At 39.6% G+C, this 26,862-nt stretch overlaps 1 protein-coding gene across 1 annotated transcript in view; it reads right to left on the bottom strand.

Moving 5' to 3' along the window:
* LOC130915995 (zinc finger protein 536-like) overlaps nt 1-23,136 on the bottom strand; it is a gene marked incomplete at its 5' end in the record, with an annotated part of 64,963 nt that extends 41,827 nt beyond the window's left edge. Inside the window, one exon of the mRNA XM_057836316.1 lies at nt 21,564-23,136. Coding sequence (XP_057692299.1) covers nt 21,564-23,136 — 1,573 coding nt within the window. The remainder of the gene's footprint in view (nt 1-21,563) is intronic.
* Between the last annotated feature and the right edge of the window lie 3,726 nt (nt 23,137-26,862).

Raw genomic sequence — 26,862 nt, 5'->3', positions numbered from 1 at the left:
CCAATCCGATCCCGATCGTTTTAGTTTGAGTATCTGCCGATCCCGATATTTCCCGATCCGATTGCTTTTTTTTTTTTTTTTTTTTTTTTTTGCTCCCGATTCAATTCCAATCATTCCCGATATTTTTTCCTGATCATATACATTTTGGCAATGCATTAAGAAAAAAATGAATAAAACTCGGACGAATATATACATTCAACATACAGTACATAAGTACTAGGGCTGGGAATCTTTGAGCACCTAACGATTCGATTACGATTCAGAGGCTCCGATTCGATTATAAAACGATTATTGATGCACCCCCCCTCCTTTTTTTTTCTCTTTTTTTGTTTTTTTATGTTTTGTACATTAGTTCCAAAATTGTTCAAAAATACTCTCAGGCTAAACCACACTACTATTTCAGTATCAAGTTAACATATAGCAGTAAACAAATATACAAAAATAACATTAAATAAAAAACTCCAGTCCCCATTCTGTATCAGCAGCTTTAAACTACATTCAATTAATTTAATGTTGTGAATCAACCATTAAATTTGTTAAAATTGCTCCCGTTATTCCATGATTTCCCTTTTGTCTACTTTCGACATGTGAAAGTTTTAAAACTATTTGAAAGATTGATTCAAGTCAATATTTTACCGATTTAGGAGTATTTTAGATAAAAAGTTAATTAGGTTTGCCTGGAAGGTTCGCTACAACAGCCTTGCAGGGAAGTGTACTGCTTTAAGATGGCGGCTGTTTATAACGCCCGCATCTAGCTTTTTGTAGATGTGCTGCTAACACTACCAAATCTACATTGCATCTAGTCCTATATAATTGATATCCACCGTAACATTATATGGATGTACTTTGGAGCAGCGTTTCGGCAGCAGTCAGGTATGTTGTTGTGTTTTTTTTTATCTCGTTGCATGAGTTGAGCTAGAGCCGTGAGTTGAGCATTGGCATTACCCGAGGGGCCGGGTAATAGGAAGCATGATGTTTAGCTACTCTCGCTTCGTTCCGTCCCGAAGACCGCGCGGTGCGCTGAGTGTTGTGTACTTCCGCTTTACTTGGCATGTTTCAATAATCGGAATTTGGATGTCTGTGAATCGTTCTCGACTCTTCCACGGGCGAATCGCGAATAATCTAAGAATCGGAAATTTTGCACACCTCTAATAAGTACTGTATTTGTTTATTATGACAATAAATCCTCAAGATGGCATTTACATGATTAACATTCTTTCTGTGAGAGGGATCCAAGACTTGTAATTCTTAAAGGATAAATGTGACTTTTAAGATCACGGCGTCTTTAATTATGCACTCACGTGCTCTCACCTCCAGTTAGGGTTTTGCTGTTTAAATGTCTTGTTTTTAAAATAACCTCCTGTTCAATATTTTTCTTCCCCCAGAACATTGAGATTTTAAGCTTTCCAATGATGCATCATACGTGCATATCGAACAGTTTTTAAATTTGGCCGGAACTTCAAGTCACCTGAGTGTTTTGCGCCATATACTTCTAGTATGTTCTCTTTTAACTCTTTCGCTGCCATTGGCTGATTAGGTGCCCTAGGCAAAAGTGTCGTAGGAGCCCCACCCCCCCAAATGACAATATATATTTTTAAAATATTGTATACAGTGGTACCTTGACATACGATCACTTCTACACTAGGGCTGTCAAAATTATCGCGTTAACGGGCGGTAATTAATTTTTTAAATTAATCACTTTAAAATATTTGACGCAATTAACGCACATGCCCCGCTCAAACTGATCAAAATGACAGTGTCATGTCCATTTGTTACTTGTGTTTTTTTGTGTTTTGTCGCCCTCTGCTGGCGACTGATTTTATGGTACCATCCATGAGCATTGTGTAATTATGGACATCAACAATGGCGAGCTACTAATTTATTTTTTGTTTGAAAATTTTGACAAATTTTATTAAAACGAAAACATTAAGAGGGGTTTTAATATAAAATTTCTATAAGTTGTACTAACACTTATCTTTTAAGAACTACAAGTCTTTCTATCCATGGATCGCTTTAACAGAATGTTAATAATGTTAATGCCATCTTGCTGATTTATTGTTATAATAAACAAATACAGTACTATGTACAGTATGTTGAATGTATATGTCCGTCTTGTCTTATCTTTCCATTCCAACAATAATTTACAGAAAAATATGGCATATTTTATCGATGGTTTGAATTGCCATTAATTACGATTAATTGATTTTTAAGCTGTGTAGCATTTGGAATCGTATAACACAAAAATAGTAGGGCTGTCAAACAATTAAAATTTTTAATCGAGTTAATCACACCTTAATAATTAATTAATCGTAATTAATCGTGATTCAAACCATCTATAAAATATGCTATATTTTTCTCTAAATTATTGTTGGAATGGAAAGATAAGACACAAGACGGATATATACATTCAACATATTGTACATAAGTACTGTATTTGTTTATTATAACAATAAATCAACAAGATGGCATTAACATTAACATTCTGTTAAAGCGATCCATGGATAGAAAGACTTGTAGTTCTTAAAAGATAAATGTTAGTATAAGTCATAGAAATTTTATATTAAAACCCCTCTTAATGTTTTCGTTTTAATAAAATTTGTAAAATTTTCAATCAAAAAATAAACTAGTAGCTCGCCATTGTTGAGATCAATAATTACACAATTCTCATGGTCATAAAATCAGTCGCACCCAAGCGCCAGAAGAGGGCGACAAAACTCCAAAGAACACAAGTAACAAGTGCACATGACCCTTTGCTGTCATTTTAATCTGTTTGAGCGGGGCATGTGCGTTAATTGCGTCAAATATTTTAACATGATTAATTAGAAGAATTAATTACCGCCCGTTAATGCAATAATTTTGACAGCCCTAAAAAATAGCAATTTAAATTACCCCCAAGAACGGTCAGAGACGTAAGACAACCAGAGGATATAATATATAAGAAAGACAGGGCATATGGTGGTAAAGTTTAAACAGGAGAATGTCATTGTCAGTGGCGTAAGGCAATGCACGCAAGAAAAAGGTGTTGATAAAAAAAGCTAGCTCTCAATCAGGACGGCTCTTTTTCCCGTCTTTTTCAGCCCTGGACACTCAAGCCATCTCTTTAACTGAACATTTGTATTTTCTTCCACATCTTTACCAGTGAATTTGGCACCAGGGACATCATTTTTGGACAGAATTGGTAGGTTTAGCTCAGTAAACATCTCGTTCATACACTATTTCCATGAATTTACTATTAGGGACAAACGGGAGGTTGATCCGCTTAGCAAACATTGCTAAAATCATGATTAATTAGCAAAAGTGACGTGTTGGTTGCGGTATGCCATTGGGGTTCGTGCTTTTGCCAATTTTCCCAAAGAGGGGATTATTACTTTAAAAAATAAAATAAAATTTAAAAAACTTGTAATCACTACGAAATCTGAATGTCAAAAATTGATATTCGATATTTTCTGCGTCCTATATGGGATACTGGGGACGGGTTTCAATAAGCTTCGGCTTCTCCCGTCAGGCCTTTTCTTTTCGGGTTGAATTAATTGTAAACACATATAAATGCTGTATGTTTGTTTGGATTTGTCATGCCTGAAGGAAAAATAACATTAAAAAAATATATTTGAAAAAAAAAATGCCGTCGTGCTTTGGCAACTGGGGATCGTGTTGTGGCAGTGTTTGGACTTTGCGTTTCACCTGACACTTCTCGGCCACCGTATATAGTCTCCCAACGCATGTTTTCGGCTCATCATCATCACGTCATTGTTCTGAAAAAAAGTTGTTTGTCCACTAAATATTTTCGTTATCGTCATCGTTGACGAAAACAACACTGTGCTACCGTATTACATGCCTCCCAGCATGCAATGCGGCGCTATAGATCTAAATAAAGTTCATGTTCTGTGCTAATTGTTTCTTCCGTTACTGTTCCAGAGATTTCATTAATTGCAGCTTATGCTATTTAGTTTGTTTCTTTGTGATAATTTTAGTTTCGTTCTGAAACCGTGAGTTTGAATGTCCTTTGTTATAAGTATAACACCATTTACCATTTACCATAACCTGCCGTTAATTGTTATTGTTTGTAAAGTGGATCTGCTCACATACTACAAGCGCAAACTGTTCCGATTGCCTCGCAAGTGCCACAAAATAGCAGGTGGCTATCCGTCCAGGTCGGAGAATGCAAATATTTTTTGTATGTAGCCTATTGAAATGTAAAAAAAAAAAAATAAACACTCGGAAAATGTAACATTTTTTTTTCTCCAAAGCAATTTGCCACCCCCTCTCCTAGATAGTGCCCTAGCCTAGCTCGCCTATGCCCTGCCATTAAGGAATCATGTAGCTTCTAAAAACTAAATCAAAACGTCTACTAGTGAAAAACCACACGATTGGACGTCTATCGTCGTCAATGGCACTGAAACATAGTCACTCACCGCACTTAATGAATCATCAATTATTCACCGTCATGGTAATTCATGGTTGCTTCCCTTATTCATTCCTCTGTAACTGCAAACTATTTTGTTTACTGTTGTGTAAAGGGTAACCGTTAACCTTTTCCCGCCATCAATCACCAAGCTGGTAATAGGAGCAGCTAAAAGGAAAGCCACGCCATGCGCACGCGCCAGCCAACTTTGATCGACGCGTACATCGCTTTTACAGGCAATTATTAGTTCTGGCTGTCTTGATTGGACGCGTTTAAAAGAGCGAATTAAGGAGAGATCACGCAAGAGGGACGTTATTTTGTCTGCCGACTGACCTTGAGGTTAAAAGTACTAAATGGAGCACTTAATTATTACGTGTCAGAGCATTTTAGGATTGTTTGGGGTATGTTTTCCTCTAAGCCGAACCCATGTAGGTCAGCAGCCTAAAGCGTGCATCCTTCATTAGTTGATCGTCCTTCCTTCCTCCTATGCGCGTTCTCCAATCTGCCCCGATCAGATATTGAGCGAAGTAATTTGCCTCCTATTGAAAGCAGACTGCGATTTCTAATTTAAGATGCTATTTGGAATCTAAATCCCGAGCAATATCTGAACATATCAAACAAAGGAGCCGTCTCTCACCCCGACAGCCGTGACTGTACTATATTTGCCTTCCATATTGAGCACATCAATAACATCATGACCACCATAGGCTATAGTATGAATAATGCAGCTAGTAATTCTGGACTAATCAATGTTCCTCAAGCTGAACATCTGGCACTGGTAATTCTTTCTCAGCATCTCCGCTCTCCTGAATTAGAAAACGTTCGCTCACATCCCAAAAAGCAGACTTAATCGGTAATAACACACCGAAAAACAGCTCCACCTGTTATTAACTCATTGCCTGCCATTGACAATGACATACGTCTGATTCATTTTAACAGGCAGTGAATTAGAGCACTTTTACACGAGCACTGTTTGGTCCGTTTTAAACGAACCAGAGTTCTTTCTCTCAGATAGTTTCCATAGTTTTGTGAATGTGAACGTTCTCCATAGTGTATCACAAAAGTGAGTACACCCCTCTCATTTCTGCATTTAAGTATACCTTTTCATTAGAAAAAAACTGACAAAATAACTAGGGCTGTCAAAATTATCGCGTTAACGGGCGGTAATTAATTTTTTTAATTAATCACGTTAAAATATCTGACCCAATTAACGCACATGCCCCGCTCAAACAGATTAAAATGACAGCTCAGTGCAATGTCAACTTGTTACTTGTGTATTTTGGAGTTTGGTCGCCCTCTGCTGGCGCTTGGCTGCGACTGATTTTATGGGCTTAAGCACCCATGAGCATTGTGTAATTATTGACATCAACAATGGCGGGCTACTAGTTTATTTTTTGATTGAAAATTTTACAAATTTTATTAAAACGAAAACATTAAGAGGGGTTTTAATATAAAATTTCTATAACTTGTACTAACATTTATCTTTTAAGAACTACAAGTCTTTCTATCCATGGATCGCTTTAACAGAATCTTAATAATGTTAATGCCATCTTGTTGATTTATTGTTATAATAAACAAATACAGTACTTGTGTACCGTATGTTGAATGTATATATCCATCTTGTGTCTTTTCATTCCAACAATAATTTACAGAAAAACATGGCATATTTTATAGATGGTTTGAAATGCGATTCATTACGATTAATTAATTTTTAAACTTTAATTAACTCGATTAAAAATTGTAATCGTTTGACAGCCCTAAAAATAACACTATGACACAATGAAAAGTAGCCTGTGTGCAGCTTATATAATACAGTTCATTTATTTTCCCCTCAAAATAACACAAAACATAGCCATTGATATCTAAACCCCTGGCAACAAAAGTGAGTACACCCCTTAGAAACTACATCCCTAAATGTCCAAATTGAGTACTGCTTGTCATTTTCCCTCCAAAATGTCATGTGACTCATTAATGTTACTAGGTCCAGGTGTGCATAGGGAGCAGGTGAGTTCAAATTTGTAGTGCAGCTCTCACACTCTCTCACACTGGTCACGGAAAGTTCCAAAATGGCACCACATGGCAAAGAACTCTCTGAGGATCTTAAAAGACATATTGTTGCGCTACATGAAGATGGCCAAGGCTACAAGAAGATTGCCAACACCCTGAAACTGAGCTGCAGCACAGTGGCTAAGATCATCCAGCGTTTTAAAAGAGCAGGGTCCACTCAGAACAGACTTGGGTTGGTTGTCCAAAGAAGCTGAGCGCACGTGCTGAGCATCACATCCAAATGCTTTCTTTGAAAGATCGTTGCAGGAGTGCTGTCAGCATTGCTGCAGAGATTGAAGAGGTGGGGGGTCAGCCTGTTCAGACCATACGCCGCACTTAACATCAAATTGGTGTGCATGGATGTCACCCCAGGACGAAGCCTCTTCTAAAGACGGTACACAAGAAAGCCCGCAAACAGTTTGCTGAAGACATGTCAACAATGCACATGGATTACTGGAACCATGCCCTATGGTCTGATGAGTCGAAGATTAATTTGTTTGGTTCCGATGGTCTCAAGCATGTGTGGCGGCGACCAGTTGAGGAGTACAAAGATAAGTGCCTGCAGTGAAGCATGGTGGTGGGAATGTCTTGGTCTGGGGCTGCATGAGTGTTGCAGGTGTTGGAGAGTTATATTCCATTGAGGGAAACATGAACTCCAAAATGTACTATGAAATACTGCAGCAGAGCATGATCCCCTCCCTCCAGAAGCTGTGTCGCAGGCCAGTGTTCCAGCATGACAATGACCCCAAACGTACCTCCAAGATGACCACTGCTTTACTGAAGAGGCTGAGGGTAAAGGTGATGGACTCGCCAAGAATGTCTCCAGACTTGAACCCAATAGAACATTTTTGGGGGATCCCCAAGTGGAAGGTAGAGGTGCGCAAAGTCTCAAATATCCGGCAGCTCCTCAACGTTGTCATGGAGGAGTGGAAAAGCATTCCAGCGACAACCTGTGAAGCTCTAGTCAACTCCATGCCCAGGAGAGTAAAGGCAGTTCTGGATAATAGTGGTGGCCACACAAAATATTAATAGTTGACATGTTATATGTTAATATTGACAACTTTTACTGAGGGGTGTACTCACTTTTGTTGCCAGGGGTTTAGATATTATATGCTATATTTTGAGTTATTTTGAGGGGAAGATAAATTAACTATTATATGAGCAGCACACAGATAACTTTTCATTGTGTCAAAGTGTCATTTTGTCAGTGCTGTGCCATGAAAAGATATACTAAAATATCTGCAAAAATGCGAGGGGTGTACTCACTTCTGTGATACACTGTAGGGTATGACACTACACGCAGGGCATCCTTGGAAGCACAAGTACACAGTGTGCACGCTATTCAAAATCAGCAATGGTAAGATGACCGACAGTTATCCATGGTCAAATGTTGTTGTTCCGCGCTGAGCAGTCGCATTTGATAGACAGAATTGTGTCCAAATGTGGCAGTTGTGTTGTGCATGCTGTTCCTGAACCCTGAACGGACCATGTGAGAGTGACAGTGGCCGAGACGGGCAGCCGTTTCGTGTGTTTCACTCGCCTGGAAGTGGCGATAATTTGACAGTTCAAAAAGTCAAGAAAGTGAGAGCCGTTGCAGGCTTGCGTGACTTGGGGTACCACGCGGTTCCCTTTTGTTGTTTGATTTCCCTTATGCATTTTTTATATACTTCAGTTCGCTCGCCATAGAGTTGGGAGGGAGCGACCCCGCCTCTGGCCAAGCGGCGACTAAATACATGCATAGACTTCATAATGCATTGACAGGTCAGATCGGTCATGCACTGCGCCTCGTATTCAAGTAGGGGGCCTTCCACATCAAGAGGAGCTATTCACAACCACACGCACGCAGCGATCTAACGCCAGATTTCTGTTGAAAAAGTCCGAAAGCTGTTCCGCATACAAACAGGAAGCATTGTCTCTGGAGTGATTTGTTCGAGGATTCAAGGTAATTATTATATTTTTCGTAACATGCATGCATTGTGAAATTAGCCGCTACTGCATTGGCTTCATAGTTTGCAATATGCGAACTGCACGTACTTCGACATATTTACATGAAATAAATGCTAACTGCACGTTTTTTTTGTTTGTTTTTTTTTTTAACTAACAATCACAATTTTTTACGCTCATACAGTATCTATAAAAATGGGATTTAAGCATTTATTCACAAGAATTTTCACCAGAAAAGCTCTGTTTACATCAGGCGGTCACTAGCTACAACAGACTAGCATTGTACTTGGAAATATTTACGTAAAATAAATCTAACTGCATGTTTTTTTTTCTTTTCTTGCTTTTACCTAGAATTGAGACTGATTTGACTGGGTCAAACTTGTGTTTGTTTCCCATGCTAGCTGCAGGTAAATAGCTTACGAACGAGATGTTTACCGAACTAAACCTACCAAATCTGTCCGAAAATGATGTCCCTGGTGCCAAATTCACTGGTAAAGATTTGGAAGAACATAGAAATGTTCAGTTAAAGAGTTGGCTCGAGTGTCGAGGGCTGAAAAAGATGGGGGGGGGGGGCTGACATGATCCAGAGGTAGCTTTTTTATCGACATCATTTTCTTCTGTGCATTGCCTTACGCCACTGACAATGACATTCTCCTGTTTCAACAAGCTATCCTTTAGCACCATATGCCCTGTCTTTTTTATATATTATATCTTCTGGTTGTCTTATGTCTCTGACCGTTGTTGGGGGTAATTTACATTGCTATTTTTGTGTTGCGATCGCAAATGCTACTCAGTGACAGCCAACGAACACTTTTTAATTTTTTCATTAAAAACAAATCTAATTCTATTAATTTCTTTACACTTCCCCCTTACTAAAGTTGTTTCTTTACAACAGAAAAGGTGACAACAGTGGCAGTCAGATACCCCTTACATTTTTTTCAGGTCATTCATTGTCAGGCAGAAGCAGCACGGTAACACATCATGCTAGCAAAAATATCAAAATGGCTTTCCCCTCCGGGGCAGGCTGTGACATAAAATGGATCAGCATTGTCATCTGTAGGACCATGGCTGCATATTAAGGTGAATGGCTTCAACTTGCTGGCGTTAACTGGTCATTTGGACATCCGCACAAGTTGATTCACTGTTCGCATTTTTTCCTCCGAGTTTTAGGCTTTGGGAAACGTATGAAGAAAACATCTTTCCATATGTCGTAATGTCTAGATTCGTTTCTACAAGTTCCATAGCAGCAGTGTTTACTCGGCAAATTCTTTTTTTTGAAAGATTACTGGAAGAAAACAAGCAGTACTAGCATGGGTTCTATGCGAGCGAGCTTCTATGTTGATTGACCCCTTTGTGGTTTACGATTGTGACATCACGCAGCCTTGTGGTTTCAAAATAGCATTCGTGCGGTACGCTATTGAATCTTTTTGAAGCAAAAAAAGCTTTGCACGCAAACTGTTCAAAGCTTCACGGAGCTTAATTTGCTCTATGGCGCTATTAAGTGGTCTTGAAGTCCAAAAGGAAACTCAGCTACGAATTCTACGGCTATTTCTTTCAGAAAATTTGTCAGTTTGCCCCACCCGGTCAAAATGGATCGAACGTCTAGCGCCGTCAGAGGCAGCGAATGAGTTAAACGAGTGCCCTTAAAGCCTCATCAAGTGGTGCGTGTTGGCCATATGTGTAGGATTTACCTATCTGTCCTGTAGCAGACCTGAGTGTTGAGCCCGGGCCAGCAGTGTGTGATTGTGTTAATTAATCTGTCATTGTGAGCGCGGGGAGCAGCTGCAGAGGTCTCAGGGATATATTGTCAGAGCTAAACAATGCGGTGCTAAGCCCCCAGAGTGAGTCTACCATTACACACGACTAAGAACAGAGAGGAAGGCAAGGGGGGGAGCGAAAGAGAGAGAGAGAGAGAGCCCGCCGGATTCATCATTGACTAAAGCAATGACGCCTGACCTTTACAATGAATTAGTTTCCATGCTTAATATTGACTGAAATTAGAGTCTGATGCTGAATGTGCCATCCCTTACTGCGCGCGATCAGAAAGGTTTCCCGCAAATGACAGCATATGGTCTCGGAGATAGGCTAGAAATTGAAAACAACATGTTAGTTAAAGCGCAAGTACTAGTGGATTCAGCCCATACGTGTAAAATATGCAGATAGCGCTATATGTAAACAAAACATCTAATGAGATTAGGCCTGATCCATTTATCTCTGCTACACGGCCCGCGAGAGCGCATCAGAACGGGTCGGACTCGACTCGGTAGTAGACGACAAGCGGGGCGACGGCGCTACGGCTCGACCGTCCTCTCTTCGTTTAGGCCCGTGAAAGCGTGTTAGCGGGATGCCATGACAAGAGTGGCATTTACCCAGAGAGCCAAATCATCCAAAGCACCAGGTGGAACAGAAGACTATCAATAAAAATACCAGGTGGTAGATCAAATCATAAAAATCACTGGGTGGTATATATCAAATCATTAAAAACACCAGATGGCATGCATTAACATCTTGTGCCCCCGGAGGCAATTGGTTGAGGATGTGACAGATATAAAATAGAGGGTACTAATTATCACTACAATGCCATTATCCTTAATAAAAAAAATAAAAAAAGAGGAAGAAAAAGTCCTTGTGGATGTCAGTGAAATCTACAGCGGTGACCTGCCATTTAAGTCAACATTTTCTCAAACCGTATAGAAAAAAACTGACAAGTAGGGATGGGAATTGATAGGATTTTTATGATTCTGTTATCGATGTTGCTTAACGATTCGATTCTTTAACAATTCTCTTATCGATTCTAATTTGGGGAAAAAGAAGAACAAACATTTTGATTGGCGTTTAGTTAGTTTAATCAGAAGTCGTCCGCGGCCATGACATTGACTGGATGAGACTTTCTCCAAGGAATGCTTCGACAGTTTTGGCTCCGTGGCATGATGCATTGTCATCTTGGAAAATGACAAACATATTTTCAATTAAAGGGATAAGACAACTAAAATTTGAATGTAAACTAGTGCATTTATTGAAGATTTAACCCCAGTACCTTTGCCTGACATGCAGCCCCATATCATCAAGGACTGAGGAAATTTTGGATGTTTTCTTCAGGCAATCATCGATGTAAATCTCACTGGAACAGCACCAAACCAAAGTTCCAGCATCATCACCTTGTCCAATGCAGATTCTTGACTCTTGACACCTTGTCCAATGCAGATTCTTGACTCTTGACAAAGTGATGATGCTGAAACTTTGGTTTGGTGCTGTTCCAGTGAGATTTACAAAGATTACCGTTAGTCGTAGCAGCACAAAAATACCACCATCCGATGCGGAGCTATATACTTTTGTGTGAAATCAGTAGTCAGATTGGCCCCATGACCCACCAAATTTAAATTACCGTAATTTTCGGACTATAAGCCGCTACTTTTTTCCTTCATTTTGAATCTTAAGGCTTATAATCCAGTGTGGCTTATTTGTTGATTTATTTGGGTTAGTAGGTAATACTTTATTTGACAGCGGATCATAAGACTGTTATAAGACCTTCATAATTATGACATGACACTATCATTGGCATTACTGAAACTTATGTCATTCGGCAAATTTCATCACTAACTCCATTTATGTTCAGCTTGGATCTATTACATCCATTCAAAAGTGAGATATTTTATAACACTAAATGACATCTGTTATAAGCATTCATTCATGCTCATGACAGTGTAATGTCATAATTATGATTGTCTAATGACAGTTTTATGGCGCCACTGTCAAATAAAGTGTTATTAATTACCATAACTAGTCAGTAACTTACCAGTAACTTAAGAAATAATTATCACAGATCATGAATTTTGATTGTTATTTACATATGAAGAGCTGCAATGCATGCTAGGAGGCATGTTGGACAACAACAGTATTGACAGCAGGTGGCAGCAGAGGTTGACTGTCTCCCTAAGGGAGCAGTGATGGCCAAATGAAGCTTCTTGAAGCAATGAATCCATGGTGGTTCATTTAGTCTTATGACAGTCGTATGATGCTGCTGTCAAATAAAGTTAATATTTTTGTGAAAATATCCCATAATACAGTAACTACAGCTGCGGCTTATTGTCCAGTGCGGCTTATCTATGAAAAAATGCCATTTTCGTACCAAATTTGGTGGATGGCGGCTTATAGTCAGGTGCGCCTTATAGTGCGAAAATTACTGTATTCAGGAAAAAAAAAACACTGATTGGTGGACTACCAACCGAAATTAGTATTAAAATTGCCCATAAAATCGTTTAGGATTTTTTTTTCTTATAGAGTATTCCACGAGGAATACGATAGACCAATTAATAGACTTTTTTGGAAAAATCACCATTTCTTTAAGTAGTCTCATGAATAATGACACGGCCTCTGAAACTAATTGCTAAAGCACTTAGCGACGACTCTAGATTATACTCAGTGAATGGTCCCTCTTTGAATAATCACGTAAATTTACTTGCTGAATTAAACGTGCGTAACATGTGTAAGGCAATTACCTGATGTAATTCGTGCTGGTTGGAATCTATAAGAGAATCGTTAGATAAATTGCCAAACGATTCCATGGAATTGAAATGCACGGAACCGATTCTCTATAGGAACCGGTTCTCGATTCTCATCCCTACTGACAAGTGTTGTTTTTGGTAGCAGTTTTATTCTTTGTCTTAGTCTTTTAGGCAAAAAGATTAATTTGAGCCATATTTTAGTCATTTCAAGATGTGTTAGTCTAGTTATAGTCGACAAAATCTCTTACAAATTTCATCTAGTTTTAGTCGACAGTTATCCGAATTCTTTTCGTCTGTAAAATTCAAACGTTTTAGCCCCAAATTTTATTTTTACTTAATCGTTTATTAAATAATAATTAATTATATATATATATATATACACAGTGGGGCAAATAAGTATTTAGTCAACCACTAATTGTCCAAGTTCTCCCACTTGAAAATATTCGAGAGGCCTGTAATTGTCATCATGGGTTAACCCATGGGAAAAAAAACCAGAAAATCACATTGTGTGATTTTTAAAGAATTTATTTGCAAATCATGGTGGGAAATAAGTATTTGGTCGATACAAAAAGTTCATCTCAATACTTTGTAATGTACCCTTTGTTAGCATTAACGGAGGCGTTTTCTGTAACTTTTCACAAGCTTTTCACACACTGTTGCTGGTATTTTGGCCCATTCCTCCATGCAGATCTCCTCTAGAGCAGTGATGTTTTGGGGCCGTTGTTGGGCAACACGGACTTTCAACTCCCTCCACAGATTTTCTATGGGGTTGAGATCTGGAGACTGGCTAGGCCACTCCAGGACCTTGAAATGCTTCTTACGAAGCCACTCCTTTGTTGCCCTTGCTGTGTGTTTGGGATCATTGTCATGCTGAAAGACCCAGCCACGTCTCATCTACAATGCCCTTGCTGATGGAAGGAGATTTTCACTCAAAATCTCTCAATACATGGCCCCATTCATTCTTTCCTTTACACAGATCAGTCGTCCTGGTCCCTTTGCAGAAAAACAGCCCCAAAGCATGATGTTTCCACCCCCATGCTTCACAGTGGGTATGGTGTTCTTCGGATGCAATTCAGTATTCTTTTTCCTCCAAACACAAGAACCTGTGTTTCTAACAAAAAGTTCTATTTTGGTTTCATCTGACCATAACACATTCTCCCAGTCCTCTTCGGGATCATCCAAATGCTCTCTAGCGAACCGCAGACGGGCCTGGACGTGTACTTTCTTCAGCAGGGGCACACGTCTGGCAGTGCAGGATTTGAGTCCCTGGCGGCGCATTGTGTTACTGATAGCAGCCTTTGTTACTGTGGTCCCAGCTCTCTGTAGGTCATTCACTTGGTCCCCCCGTGTGGTTCTGGGATTTTTCCTCTCCGTTCTTGTTATCATTTTGACGCCATGGGGTGAGATCTTGCATGGAGCCCCAGATTGAGGGAGATTATCAGTGGTTTTATATGTCTTCCATTTACTAATAATTGCTCCGACAGTTGATTTCTTCACACCAAGCGTTTTACCTACTGCAGATTCAGTCTTCCCAGCCTGGTGCAGGTCTAAAATTTTGTCTCTGGTGTCCTTGGACAGCTCTTTGGTCTTGGCCATAGTGGAGTTTGGAGTGTGACTGATTGAGGTTGAGGACAGGTATCTTTTATACCGATATTGAGTTAAAACAAGTGCCATTAATACAGGTAACATTGGAGCCTCGTTAGACCTCGTTAGAATAAGTTAGACCTCTTTGACAGCCAGAAGTCTTGCTTGTTTGTAGGTGACCAGAAAATTTTTTTTCCACTTTGATTTGGAAATAAATTCTTCAAAAATCAAACTGTGATTTTCTGTTTTTTTTTCTCCCACATTCTGTCTCTCATGGTTGAGGTTTAACCATGTTGACAATTACAGGCTTCTCTAATCTTTTCAAGTAGGAGAACTTGCACAATTGGTGGTTGACTAAATACTTATTTGCCCCACTGTATATAATAATAATAATAATTTATATAATATGTATAATGTATTAAATTAAATTTCTTTTAAATTAAATTAATTAAATTTAAATCTTTGTGATGATAATCAAGGGTGTAGGTTTGCATAGGGATGGTAGGAACATAAAGTACCGTCTTCAGAAGCGGCTTCCTCCTGGGGTGACAGCCATGCACACCAATTTGATGTAGAGTACGGCGTATGGTCTGTTTAACGTTTAAAAGGGTAAATATATGAAAAAGAACATCTCGACCACGCCTTGATGTCTGCGATTTCTGCAACGCAACCCTTGATATATTACCATGTTTCACCCTTAAAATCCTCAAAAATCCGGATTCGGCCATTCACATCTGTGTCTTGACACTCGGTGATACATGCTACATGAGTTATTGGTTTGAAATTTTTTTTAAAAATGCCCTCCTGTTCAAAATTTTTCTTCATGTATCACACGTGCATATCAGACAATTTTGAAACTTGGCCAAATTGGGGGTCTCAGAGCAGAACTTCAAGTCACCTGAGTGTTTTTCGCTAGGGTTGTTCCGATCATGTTTTTTTACTCCCGATCCGATCCCGATCGTTTTAGTTTGACTATCTGCCGTTCCCGATATTTACCGATCCGATTGCTTTTTTTTTGCTCCCGATTCAATTGCAATCATTCCCGATTTTGGCAATGCATTAAGAAAAAAATGAATAAAACTCGGACGAATATATACATTCAACATACAGTACATAAGTACTGTATTTGTTTATTATGACAATAAATCCTCAAGATGGCATTTACATTATTAACATTCTTTCTGTGAGAGAGATCCACGGATAGAAAGACTTGCAATTCTTAAAGGATAAATGTGACTTTGTAAATTGTGACTAAATATTGCCATCTAGTGTATTTGTTGAGCTTTCAGTAAATGATACTATAGCCATTTAACTGTTCTGGCCAAATGCATGATGGGAAGTGCAACCATGACTGTGCGTAGGGGCACCAATTGATATATCTTCTCTGCGTTGGGAAATAACATAGGGTGTTAAGAAAAAGATCAACTACCACCTTAATTCCCTACATTGCTTCCCACGATATTTCTAATTGTGGAGAGAGGGATTTTAAGGCTTTAGCCAATTATAAAAAAGCTCCAAAGGCTGCCTAAATTCACTCTACTCATTTTACGTTATCTTTTAGCTCTATATGTAAGTAAAACGGCACCATTATAGATTGAACGCGACAATGCGTGAGTGGGTCGTGCAGCGCATGCGTTAATTGCGTTAAATAATTTTACGTGATTAATTTTTAAAAAATTAATTACCGCCGTTAACGCGATAAATTTGATAGCCCTACTTTAAGCCAAAACTAAAGACTCTGGATGAGTGTAACACATTTTGTCTGTAACGTTAAATATAAATAGAAAACGATTTAATTAAAAAATATAAATATATTAAAAAAAGGCATGTCCGATATTTTTTTGCTGATACTTTGAAAATGATGTGATCGTCATGCCGATCGATCGGGACATCTTTATTTTTCGCCATATTCTCTATTGTGAAGATAAGAAAACAAATCTTACTATGTGTTTCCAAATGAGCAAGACGGAGCGCAGCCTAGCTTGAAACACATCTTAACCTCCGATGAGTAGAGTGTGGAGAGGCGCAACACATCTCAAATAAGTAACATGACCCAAAGACTGCTAGGCTGACGTACTCCACGTATGATATGAGAATGTCACGCATTGTGAACATATGACACAAACTACGTCACATTTTGGTCTCGTTGTGGTCTCGCTCGCCAAAAAGTGGCATTCGTCTTGTTATCGATCCACGTTTTTAGCTCGTCATTGTCATGACAAAATTGTTCGTCAAGAAATATTTTCGTTATCGTCATTGTTGATGAAAACAACACTAACTGACAGATGAAAAATATGGACGATCATGAAGTGCAGCTGTTTGACAATTTCTTTGCAAGGTGCCTATGAGAAGACAAAGGAAGCAGAAACAATATTAAAGTCATGCTAACGTATTCCAGTATGAAAATATGGCCTACAGGCGATGACATGCAGCACATGAATATTGCCACTTTAAATCTGTCGGGACATATATTGCATGTTATTCGTCTGTAAAATGCAAATTCACAAAAAATGATTTAAGATATCCTCTAATGAAAGCAGGCTGAACATGCCATTGGCCACATCTAGCTGATAACCCTTTCAAAATGGGGTTTTGGTGGTAAACACATTCAAAAACCTGAATGTGCTTATTGTTGGTTTAAAAAACCCGTAACTAAACTGGATATCTTGCCATGTAGAAGAAGGAAAGAAGCTTTTGCGCACCCTTGGTTTTTGGATTACAAGAAGTAGTTGTTGTCGATGGCAGTGGTCCCGTTCCATGGCGCACATGCAACCAGGCCGCACAGAAATTAGGAATAGTTTATTAACGGCGACATTCTGACCTGTGCCTCTTGACACACCAGTCTGTCAGCCTACTCTATTGATTAATCTGAGTGGAGATATGTGGACGTCGCCTTCTAGTGGTGTCCCCCATTACTGGGGTGTTTAAACACCTCAGTAGCAGCCCAGCGGCAGTCAATGTCAACAGTAACGTTAGCCGCCTGCTGCTGGCGTCACACCTCACCTGATGTCTTCATAGAAATCAATTGGAGCTAGCACTAGTATAAACTGTATTTTTTGTGTCTATGTGCACTTGTTCTCGATAATGAAGTATGACATAACCGCATCAGATTTGTTTCTGGAAATAATAAGCCAAAACGCTAGCGAAGATGACTGAACAACTATATTTCCTCCACCTCCTTTTGTCACTTTTTTAAAGCAGCACCTAAAGGCTTGGACTTTTCCATATTAAAAGTCTTAAATGTCATATTTGCAGCAACGGAAGTGAGACATTCCTTGATCAATAGCGCTAGCCGCTAACGTAGTGAACTAGGTCATGAATTAAAAATCCTCTGGGTCCAAAATTAAAAAATTACAACAATCTCGGGTCCGGAAATATTTGTAATGCTTCTTTTTTTCCATAAAATACAAACGTATTTTTACGTGGCCATGCTGATAATTACAACATTCAAAAATGTAAATAAAATATATAAAATAAATTGATAGTAAGTAATAAATTATTAATTAATAAGTAATTAATAATATTTAATAATTTAATAATTAATAATTTAATATTTAATAATAATTAACTATTTTTTTAGAACAGATGGCAGAGTTCATAGGCAAACTTTGCGAAAAAGCTGCGTGTTTCGTTTCATAGTGCCTTTTCAAATGGCTGGTTTTTACAAGTGCTTCCGTTGTTCGGCCATTCCTTACTACGCGGCGAAACGTCTACACAACGCTCAGCGCGCTTGCGCGCATCCGTTAGAAGCGGTGAGTACTCACTATTTTTGTTTTTATTTAGTTTTTAGAAACTTTTCATTGCCTGAAAAATACTTTTTGCATGTATTACCCTCTCATACTTTGCACCATTGTGGTTTTTTGCGTTAGCTTTGAAGCAGTTGACCACATTAGTCACGTAGCGTATTTAAACCGTCCTTATTTGGTATAACTGCTAATTTAAGTATTTTCTTACGGCATTTTTTAGTACGTTCTGCCTTTATGCATCCAAACAAAACAAGTTTACGCTTTGGGTGTCAAATTCGACTAATGTAGCACGTTTCGCCAATGTAGCAGATTTTGGCAGAACACCGTCTCTGAACAGATGAGGCATAGCGGTCTTGTGCTGCCACCAGGTAAAATGAACAAAAATGTGTTGGTCTAATCCTCCTTTAACACTCTGTTTTCTGCATCAGTCTTGCGTAGTTTTGAGCACGCCATTTGCCGTACCTTTTCGCCTCTTCCTCCAACCTCATTCGGCTCAGTTTTTGGCTGTCACTCCGCGGAGTCTGGAAAGCGAGTGTGAGACATGCTGTTCTAAAAAAAACTTTCAAATGCTTCACTCCCATTGTCTGGCTCACGCGCGTCACTGTTAAGGTTTTTGTTTGTTGCCCACCTCCGCTCTACAAACCCGCAGAAAAAAAATGATTTTTGTTGTTGCAAGGTGTATTAGTCCGGACAGCTTGAGATCCGGTCCAGACGGCTTGGGGGTCCGGAACCGGACCGAGGTCCGCGGTCCGCGGTACCGTGACCTCTGATATAGATGATATACTATATATGACGGCAAACACAGACAGGACTGAAAAAGCAGTTTCTGCTCTTGCACCACTCTTTAAAATAAACTGCTGTACTTCAAACCAAAACAACTGTTGTGTATGATAGAACATAATGTCTATATGCTGCCATAGCAGATTCATGGCACTTTAAGTCCCCGACCTCTTTTTAATTTGTCCGTTTTACCCTGGAAACCCCTGTTTACAGATGTCGCGCAACCGCTTTTGTTTCGACCCAGCCATAAAACGAAGGTAATTAATGATATTTATTATTCAAAATGTCTGTCATTTTTAGCTTAGGATCATTAATTGATGTCTAATATTTCATTTTAAAAAAAAACAACTTTAAAAAAAATCATTCACTCGCATATTTTAAACTTCTAAACAAATAATGTCACAATGAAAAAAATGTTTTCTGTTAAAACTTCAGGGATATCTACCTCATAACGATTGCTTAATTGTATTTTGTTGTTGTTGTTGTTACTGTCGCATTTTCTCCGATATGTTAGATGATGAATAATCGATCCAAACAAAGAAAATTAAAAAAAAAAAAAAAAAAAAAAGTTTAAAAGTTTAAAAGGGTAAATATATGAAAAAGAAAATCTCGACCACTCCTTGATGTCTGCGATTTCTGCATCGGGACCCTTGATATATTACCATGTTTTACCCATAAAATCTCCCAAAAATCCAGCTGTGGCCATTCACAGCTGTGTTTTGACACTCAGTGATACATGCTACATGGAGTTATTTGATCGAAACAAGGTAAGTATGTGATAATATCTCGCTAAAATCATGGCGTCTGTAATTCTGCTCCTGCATGCTCTCACCTCCAGATAGGGTTTTGCTGTTTAATTTTTTTTTTTAAATGCCCTCCTGTTCAATTTTTTTTCCCTCAGAAAATTGAGATTTTAAGCTTTCCAATAATGTATCACACATGCATATCGGACAATTTTGAAAGTTGGCCAAATTGGGGGTCTCAGAGCGGTTCAGAGTGTTTTCCGCTATATACAGTGGGGAGAACAAGTATTTGATACAATTCCAATCATTCCCGATAATTTTTCCCGATCATATACATTTTGGCAATGCATTAAGAAAAAAATGAATAAAACTCGGACGAATATATACATTCAACATACAGTACATAAGTACTGTTTATTATGACAATAAATCCTCCAGATGGCATTTATATTATTAACATTCTTTCTGTTAGAGGGATCCACGGATAGAAAGACTTGTGGCTTTGTATATTGTGATTAAATATTGCCATCTAGTGTATCTGGCCATGCCCAAATGCATGATAAGAAGTGGAACCATGACTGTGCGTAGTGCTACCAATTCATATACCTTCTCTGCGTTGGGAAATAACATAAGGTGTTAAGAAAAAGATCAACTGCTACCTTACATTGCTCGCCATGATATTTCTAATCGTAGGGAGAGGGATTGTAAGGCTTTGGCCAATTAAAAAACAGTTCCAAAGGCTGCCAAAATTCACTCTATTCATTTTATGCTGCCTTTTATCTCTATATATAGGTAAAACGGCGCCATTACAGATTGAGCGCGACAAAGCGTGAATGGGTCGTGCAGCGCATGCATTAATTGCATAAAATACTTTAACGTGACACATTTTTTAAAAAATTAATTACCGCCGTTTTTGGGATAAATTTGATAGCCCTACCTTAAGCCTAAACTAGAGACTCTGGATGAGTGTAACATATTATGTCTGTAACGTTAAATACAATTAGAAAACGATTTAATTAAAAAATATTTATATTAAAAAAAGGCATAGCCGATATTTTTTTTCCGATTCCGAAACTTTACTTTGAAAATGACGTGATCGGACCCGATCGACAGCCGTCGATGAAATGACAGCCGTGTCATGTCCACTTGTTACTTGTGTTTTTTGTCTCCCTCTGCTGGCACTTTGGTGCGACTGATTTTATGGGTTGACATCAACAATGGCGAGCTACTAGTTTATTTCAAATTTTACAAATTTTATTAACAAGAAAATATTAAGAGGGGTTTTAATATAAAATTTCTATAACTTGTACTAACATTTATCTTTTAAGAACTACAAGTCTTTCGATCCATGGATCGCTTTAACAGAATGTTAATGTTAATGCCATCTTGTTGATTTATTGTTATAATAAACAAATACAGTACTTATGTACAGTGTGTTGAATGTATATATCCGTCTTGTGTCTTATCTTTCCATTCCAACAATAATTTCCAGAAAAATATGGCATATTTCATAGATGGTTTGAATTGCGATTAATTACGATTAATTCATTTTTAAACTGTGATTAACTCGATTAAAAATTTTAATTGTTTAACAGCCCTAATTTTTTTATTTGACGCATATTGAAATGATGATACATAATGTTAGAAAACGTTCGGAAAAGCGTAGCACGAGTATTTTTTTCCCAAAATATTTTTTTCCTCAAAGCAATTTGGCCTAGCTTGCCTATGCTAATGGCACAGCACTGCAATCATTCAATACCAAATTATAATGACCTGAAGTAGCCCATTCAAGCCAAACTTATTGTTTTGTTACCTGAAGCCGAAGCAGGAGAAGAAGACTGCGGTCGTCGTTCCAGGGCGCTTCCCGAATTGGAGCTTCCGTTGTCCGCCGCCAGCTCGGTTGGCCCGTAATGACTCAGGCTGCCTTTGCTACCGGGTCGGCTTCCCGCGTTGCCATCTCGATCCGCGAGGCCCGCTTTGCAATCGTCTGTGGGGAGGCGTCGCTCGGACTTGAAGGAGGCGCTCAGCTGATGCTGATCCTTAGAATTGAGGATATGCTGCGGGGGTGTCATGATCTGCCAGCCCGGGTAGCTCACCGAATCTCCGACCTTCTGGAGGTAGTCCAGATTGGTGGCGGGAGGGCGAAGGTGATTTAAGGCCATCAAAGAGGAGCCCTTCGTTTCAGCGAGCAGACCGAGACTCGGGGAAACCCCGCGACCCAACATCTCGCTAACTTTGATGTCAACTCCCGCCGCGGCGAGTAGCTGATTATAATCTGTCTGGTCAGCTCTCTCAGCGGCGAGGAACCTGTTGTGAAGGCGGGAGATGTACTGTGAGTATAAGTTGCTCTGATATTCTTCCGTTAAATGATTCAGGTGAACGGGGTTCTCATGATGAGAAGGCAGACGAGCCTTGGACGCCAGTTTATTCAGGTGGACCTTCATGTGGTTCTTGAGAAACCAGGGTTCTTTGAAGCGACGGCCACAGATTTGACAACAGTGCTCGAAAGAGTCTTTGTGCTTCCTCATGTGACCTTTGAGGAACCAGGCCTGGCTAAAGGTTTGTCCGCAAACATCACACGGGAAGTCGCCACCCCCCTTCCCCTTGTCGTTGACCCCTACCGCCGACTTATGTCCCGCGCCTGATTCGGAGGTTATGTGCGTAGTCTCAACGTGAGCGATAAGCTCCTCCTCCTGGGCGGCGGCAAACTCGCACAAGGTGCATTTGTAAGGTTTGTGCAAGATCCGGATGTGACGCTCCAGTTCCTGCTGCTTCCTGAACTTGCCCTTGCAGAATGAGCAGCGAAAGCCACTGGGTGGAGGCTGTGGGGGCTCATCTGGGATCGGAATGACTTTAGGGGACACGGACACCGTCGGTTGGCTGTCGGGGAAGTGCTTCGGAGTCGGTTGGGGTTGTGGAAGTTGGGTTATGCCCACGTGAGTGGCTCGCATGTGCCTGTCCCTCAGAATGGCCCGTTCTTCAAGCTCGTGAAGCAACCTGTTCTCCTCCCTGACTCGTCCGCGGCCTTTACCTAGAATGCCTTGCTTGTGGGTACGCAGGTGTATCTTCAAGTTGCCTTTCTGCGCGGCCCGGTGATCGCAGTAGGGGCACTTGAATGGCTTTTCGCCAGTGTGTGTGCGCATATGAAGCGACAGAATACTATTGAATCGGAATCGTTTCCCGCACAACGGGCAAGGATACTTTCTGTTCTTGCGATTGTCGTCCTGAACTTGGCTAACGATGCTTTGATTTGTAACCCTTAAGAACTGCGAGAGCTCCACTCTGCCGTTCATGCTGCTAAGAATTCTCGCATCCATGATTTGATTGGCCAGAAGCGCCATCTGGCTCCTAATTGGGCGGGTGGGCGGCCTAATGAATCTGTCCTTTCAGTCTCTGGCTAAAGTTACAGGCTAGTGGTCAGGGGTGTTTGAAAGGTCCGCAGTGAACTGTGTGCTGGCTCGCTTGTACTTATTCAGTGTAAAACAGGATGCGGATTCATGCTGATCAGATGAAATCTGGGCTTGTTGCAGCTCAGACCTAAAGAGAGAACAAAGGGAACATTAAGTGCATTCAAATTGGAGCTTAACAAAGAAAGCATTCACAGGCAGAAAAATTACCAAAACTAGATGGATCTCCATTGGAATATTTGAGTTGAGCGTCAGAGGGGAGAAGTTCGACTTATGTACTGATTTAAAATGCACAAGTTTACATTGAAATTTTAGACAGCTTTCTTATCCCTTCAATTGAAAACAATGTTTGTCATTTTCCAAGATGACCATGCATCATGCCACAGAGCTAAAACTGTTAAAGCATTCCTTGGAGAAAGACTCATCCAGTCACTGTCATGGCCTGCAAATAGCCCAGATCTCAACCCGATTGAAAATCTGGGGTGGAAATAGAAAAAATAAATGCATGGATGATCTGGTAACTGCAATCAAAGAGAGTTGGCACCAAATTGATGAAGAATACTCAAGTCCATGCCTCAGAGACTGCAAGCTGTCATTCAATACTAAAGATGTGTTTTGATTGTTATTTCTTTATTTGTTTCCAATGATTCCATACATTTTTCCTCAGAATGGAGTGATTCTTTATTTATTTCCCTGCACTTGCTCTATAACAGTAACATTTACTGAGCACCACAATGCTTTTTATGATCGATCGGGTCCGATCACGTCATTTTCAAAGTATCGGAATCGGCAAAAAAATTATCGGACATGCCTTTTTTTAATACAGTATATATATATTTTTTAATTAAATCGTTTTCTAATTGTATTTAACGTTACAGACAATATGTCTTACATTCATCCAGAGTCTTTAGTTTTGGCTTAAACTAGGGCTATCAAAATTTATCGCGTAAACGACGGTAATTAATTTTTAAAAAATTAATCACGTTAAAATATTTTATGCAATTAACGCATGCGCTGCATGACCCACTCACGCATTGTCACGTTCAATCTATAATAGCGCCGTTTTACCTATATATAGAGCTAACAGGCAGCGTAACATGAGTAGAGAGAATTTTGGCAGTCTTTGGAGCCTCTTTTAAATTGGCTAAAGCCTTAAAATCCCTCTCTCAACAATTCGAAATATCGTGGGAAGCAATGTGGGCAAGAACAGCAGTGGTTGATCTTTTCCTTAACACCCTATGTTACTTCCCAACGCAGAGAAGATATATCAATTGGTGCCACTACGCCAGTGCTTCTCAATTCTTTTCTGTTACGCCCCCCCCCCAGGAAGATGTAAACATTTCGCGCCCTCCCACACAACTTTCGGCCGCCACTGTAATATGTATCATTTGCCTATAAATTATTAATATAAGTATACAGTGCCTTGCAAAAGTATTCGGCCCCCTTGAACCTTGCAACCTTTCGCCACATTTCAGGCTTCAAACATAAAGATATAAAATTTTAATTTTTTGTCAATAATCAACAACAAGTGGGACACAATCGTGAAGTGGAATAAAATTTATTGGATAATTTAAACTTTTTAACAAATAAAAAACTGACATTCTTGCCCATTCTTCCTTGCAAAACAGCTCGAGCTCAGTGAGGTTGGATGGAGAGTGTTTGTGAACAGCACTCTTCAGCTTTTTCCACAGATTCTCAATTGGATTCAGGTCTGGACTTTGACTTGGCCATTCTAACACCTGGATACGTTTATTTTTTAACCATTCCATTGTAGATTTGGCTTTATGTTTTGGATCATTGTCCTGTTGGAAGATAAATCTCCGTCCCAGTCTCAGGTCTTGTGCAGATACCAACAGGTTTTCTTCCAGAATGTTCCTGTATTTGGCTGCATCCATCTTCCCGTCAATTTTAACCATCTTCCCTGTCCCTGCTGAAGAAAAGCAGGCCCAAACCATGATGCAGCCACCACCATGTTTGACAGTGGGGATGGTGCGTTCAGGGTGATGAGCTGTGTTGCTTTTACGCCAAACATATCGTTTTGCATTGTGGCAAAACATTGTGGTTTCATCTGACCAGAGCACCTTCTTCCACATGTTTGGTGTGTCTCCCAGGTGGCTTGTGGCAAACTTTAAACAAGACTTTTTATGGATATCTTTGAGAAATGGCTTTCTTCTTGCCACTCTTCCATAAAGGCCAGATTTGTGCAGTGTACGACTGATTGTTGTCCTATGGACAGACTCTCCCACCTCAGCTGTAGATATCTGCAGTTCATCCAGAGTGATCATGGGCCTCTTGGCTGCATCTCTCATCAGTTTTCTCCTTGTTTGAGAAGAAAGTTTGGAAGGACGGCTGGGTCTTGGTAGATTTGCAGTGGTCTGATGCTCCTTCCATTTCAATATGATGGCTTGCACAGTGCTCCTTGAGATGTTTAAAGCTTGGGAAATCTTTTTGTATCCAAATCCGGCTTTAAACTTCTCCACAACAGTATCTCGGACTTGCCTGGTGTGTTCCTTGGTTTTCATAATGCTCTCTGCACTTTAAACAGAACCCTGAGACTATCACAGAGCAGGTGCATTTATACGGAGACTTGATTACACACAGGTGGATTGTATTTATCATTATCGGTCATTGAGGACAACATTGGATCATTCAGAGATCCTCACTGAACTTCTGGAGTGAGTTTGCTGCACTGAAAGTAAAGGGGCCGAATAATATTACACGCCCCACTTTTCAGTTTTTTATATGTTAAAAAAGTTTAAATTATCCAATAAATGTTGTTCCACTTCACGATTGGGTCGCACTTGTTGTTGATTCTTGACAAAAAAAAGCCTGAAATGTGGCGAAAGGTTGCAAGATTCAAGGGGGGCGAATACTTTTGCAAGGCACTGTACCTCTGCATAATATTGTGTCCTTTTTAATATTAAAGAAAAAATATATAGCTCAACTTACAATAAAGTATAGAAAAGACAAAGTGCATCACTTTGCCTGAATTTGAAAAAAAAAAAAAAAAAAAAAAAAAAGGTCACATCAAATCTGTAAAAATACATTCACGGTACATTTTTTGACCATCTAATAGTGAAAAATAAATTTCAATAAAATCAATCAATAAATACTAATAAATTCAAATAACCATTTAACCGTAAAAACAAAAAATAATCGAACAAAAACAACAGTGTCATTGGACAGTGGGACAGTTTTTATTTTTGCTATTTTGCACTGAGCAACTTGGTATGCCACCTTTTATGATGCTCACAGTGCTCGCTGGTTTACTGATGTAACACTGCGAAACAATGCGTGACGATTGTTGGCAATATTCGGCACGTCTTGGCTGAAAAAAAATCAAGTGGCTTATCAATGTGAGTGGGGTCCAATGTTTATAAGTGACATCTTATTTGATGTGGCTTCCTATTGTCCGTTGCAAACATTTTTAGACACAGACTGGTATTTTCTCGTCTCCCACTGTATTAAGAGTCAAAGCCAAACGCTACATACGCTTAGTAATATTGCCTCGTCTTAGCTCATAATATCTCCAGTGCTCTTTGCTGTGTGCTCTCGTTTTGTTCAAAAATACTGCGCACACTTTGAAAATGATACATTATTCAAGTATGGCAATAAAAGTATTTTCCCTGAGGTCACATGCGCCCCCCCGGCATCGCTCTGCGCCCCCCCTAGGGGGGCCCGCCCCACTATTTGAGAAGTGCTGCA

Source organism: Corythoichthys intestinalis, chromosome 5 (genome assembly GCF_030265065.1).
Source record: "Corythoichthys intestinalis isolate RoL2023-P3 chromosome 5, ASM3026506v1, whole genome shotgun sequence".
NCBI classification, from domain to species: Eukaryota; Metazoa; Chordata; class Actinopteri; order Syngnathiformes; family Syngnathidae; genus Corythoichthys; species Corythoichthys intestinalis.
Note: the sequence above shows the minus strand (reverse complement) of the source record. Positions and strands in the feature narration are given on the sequence as shown.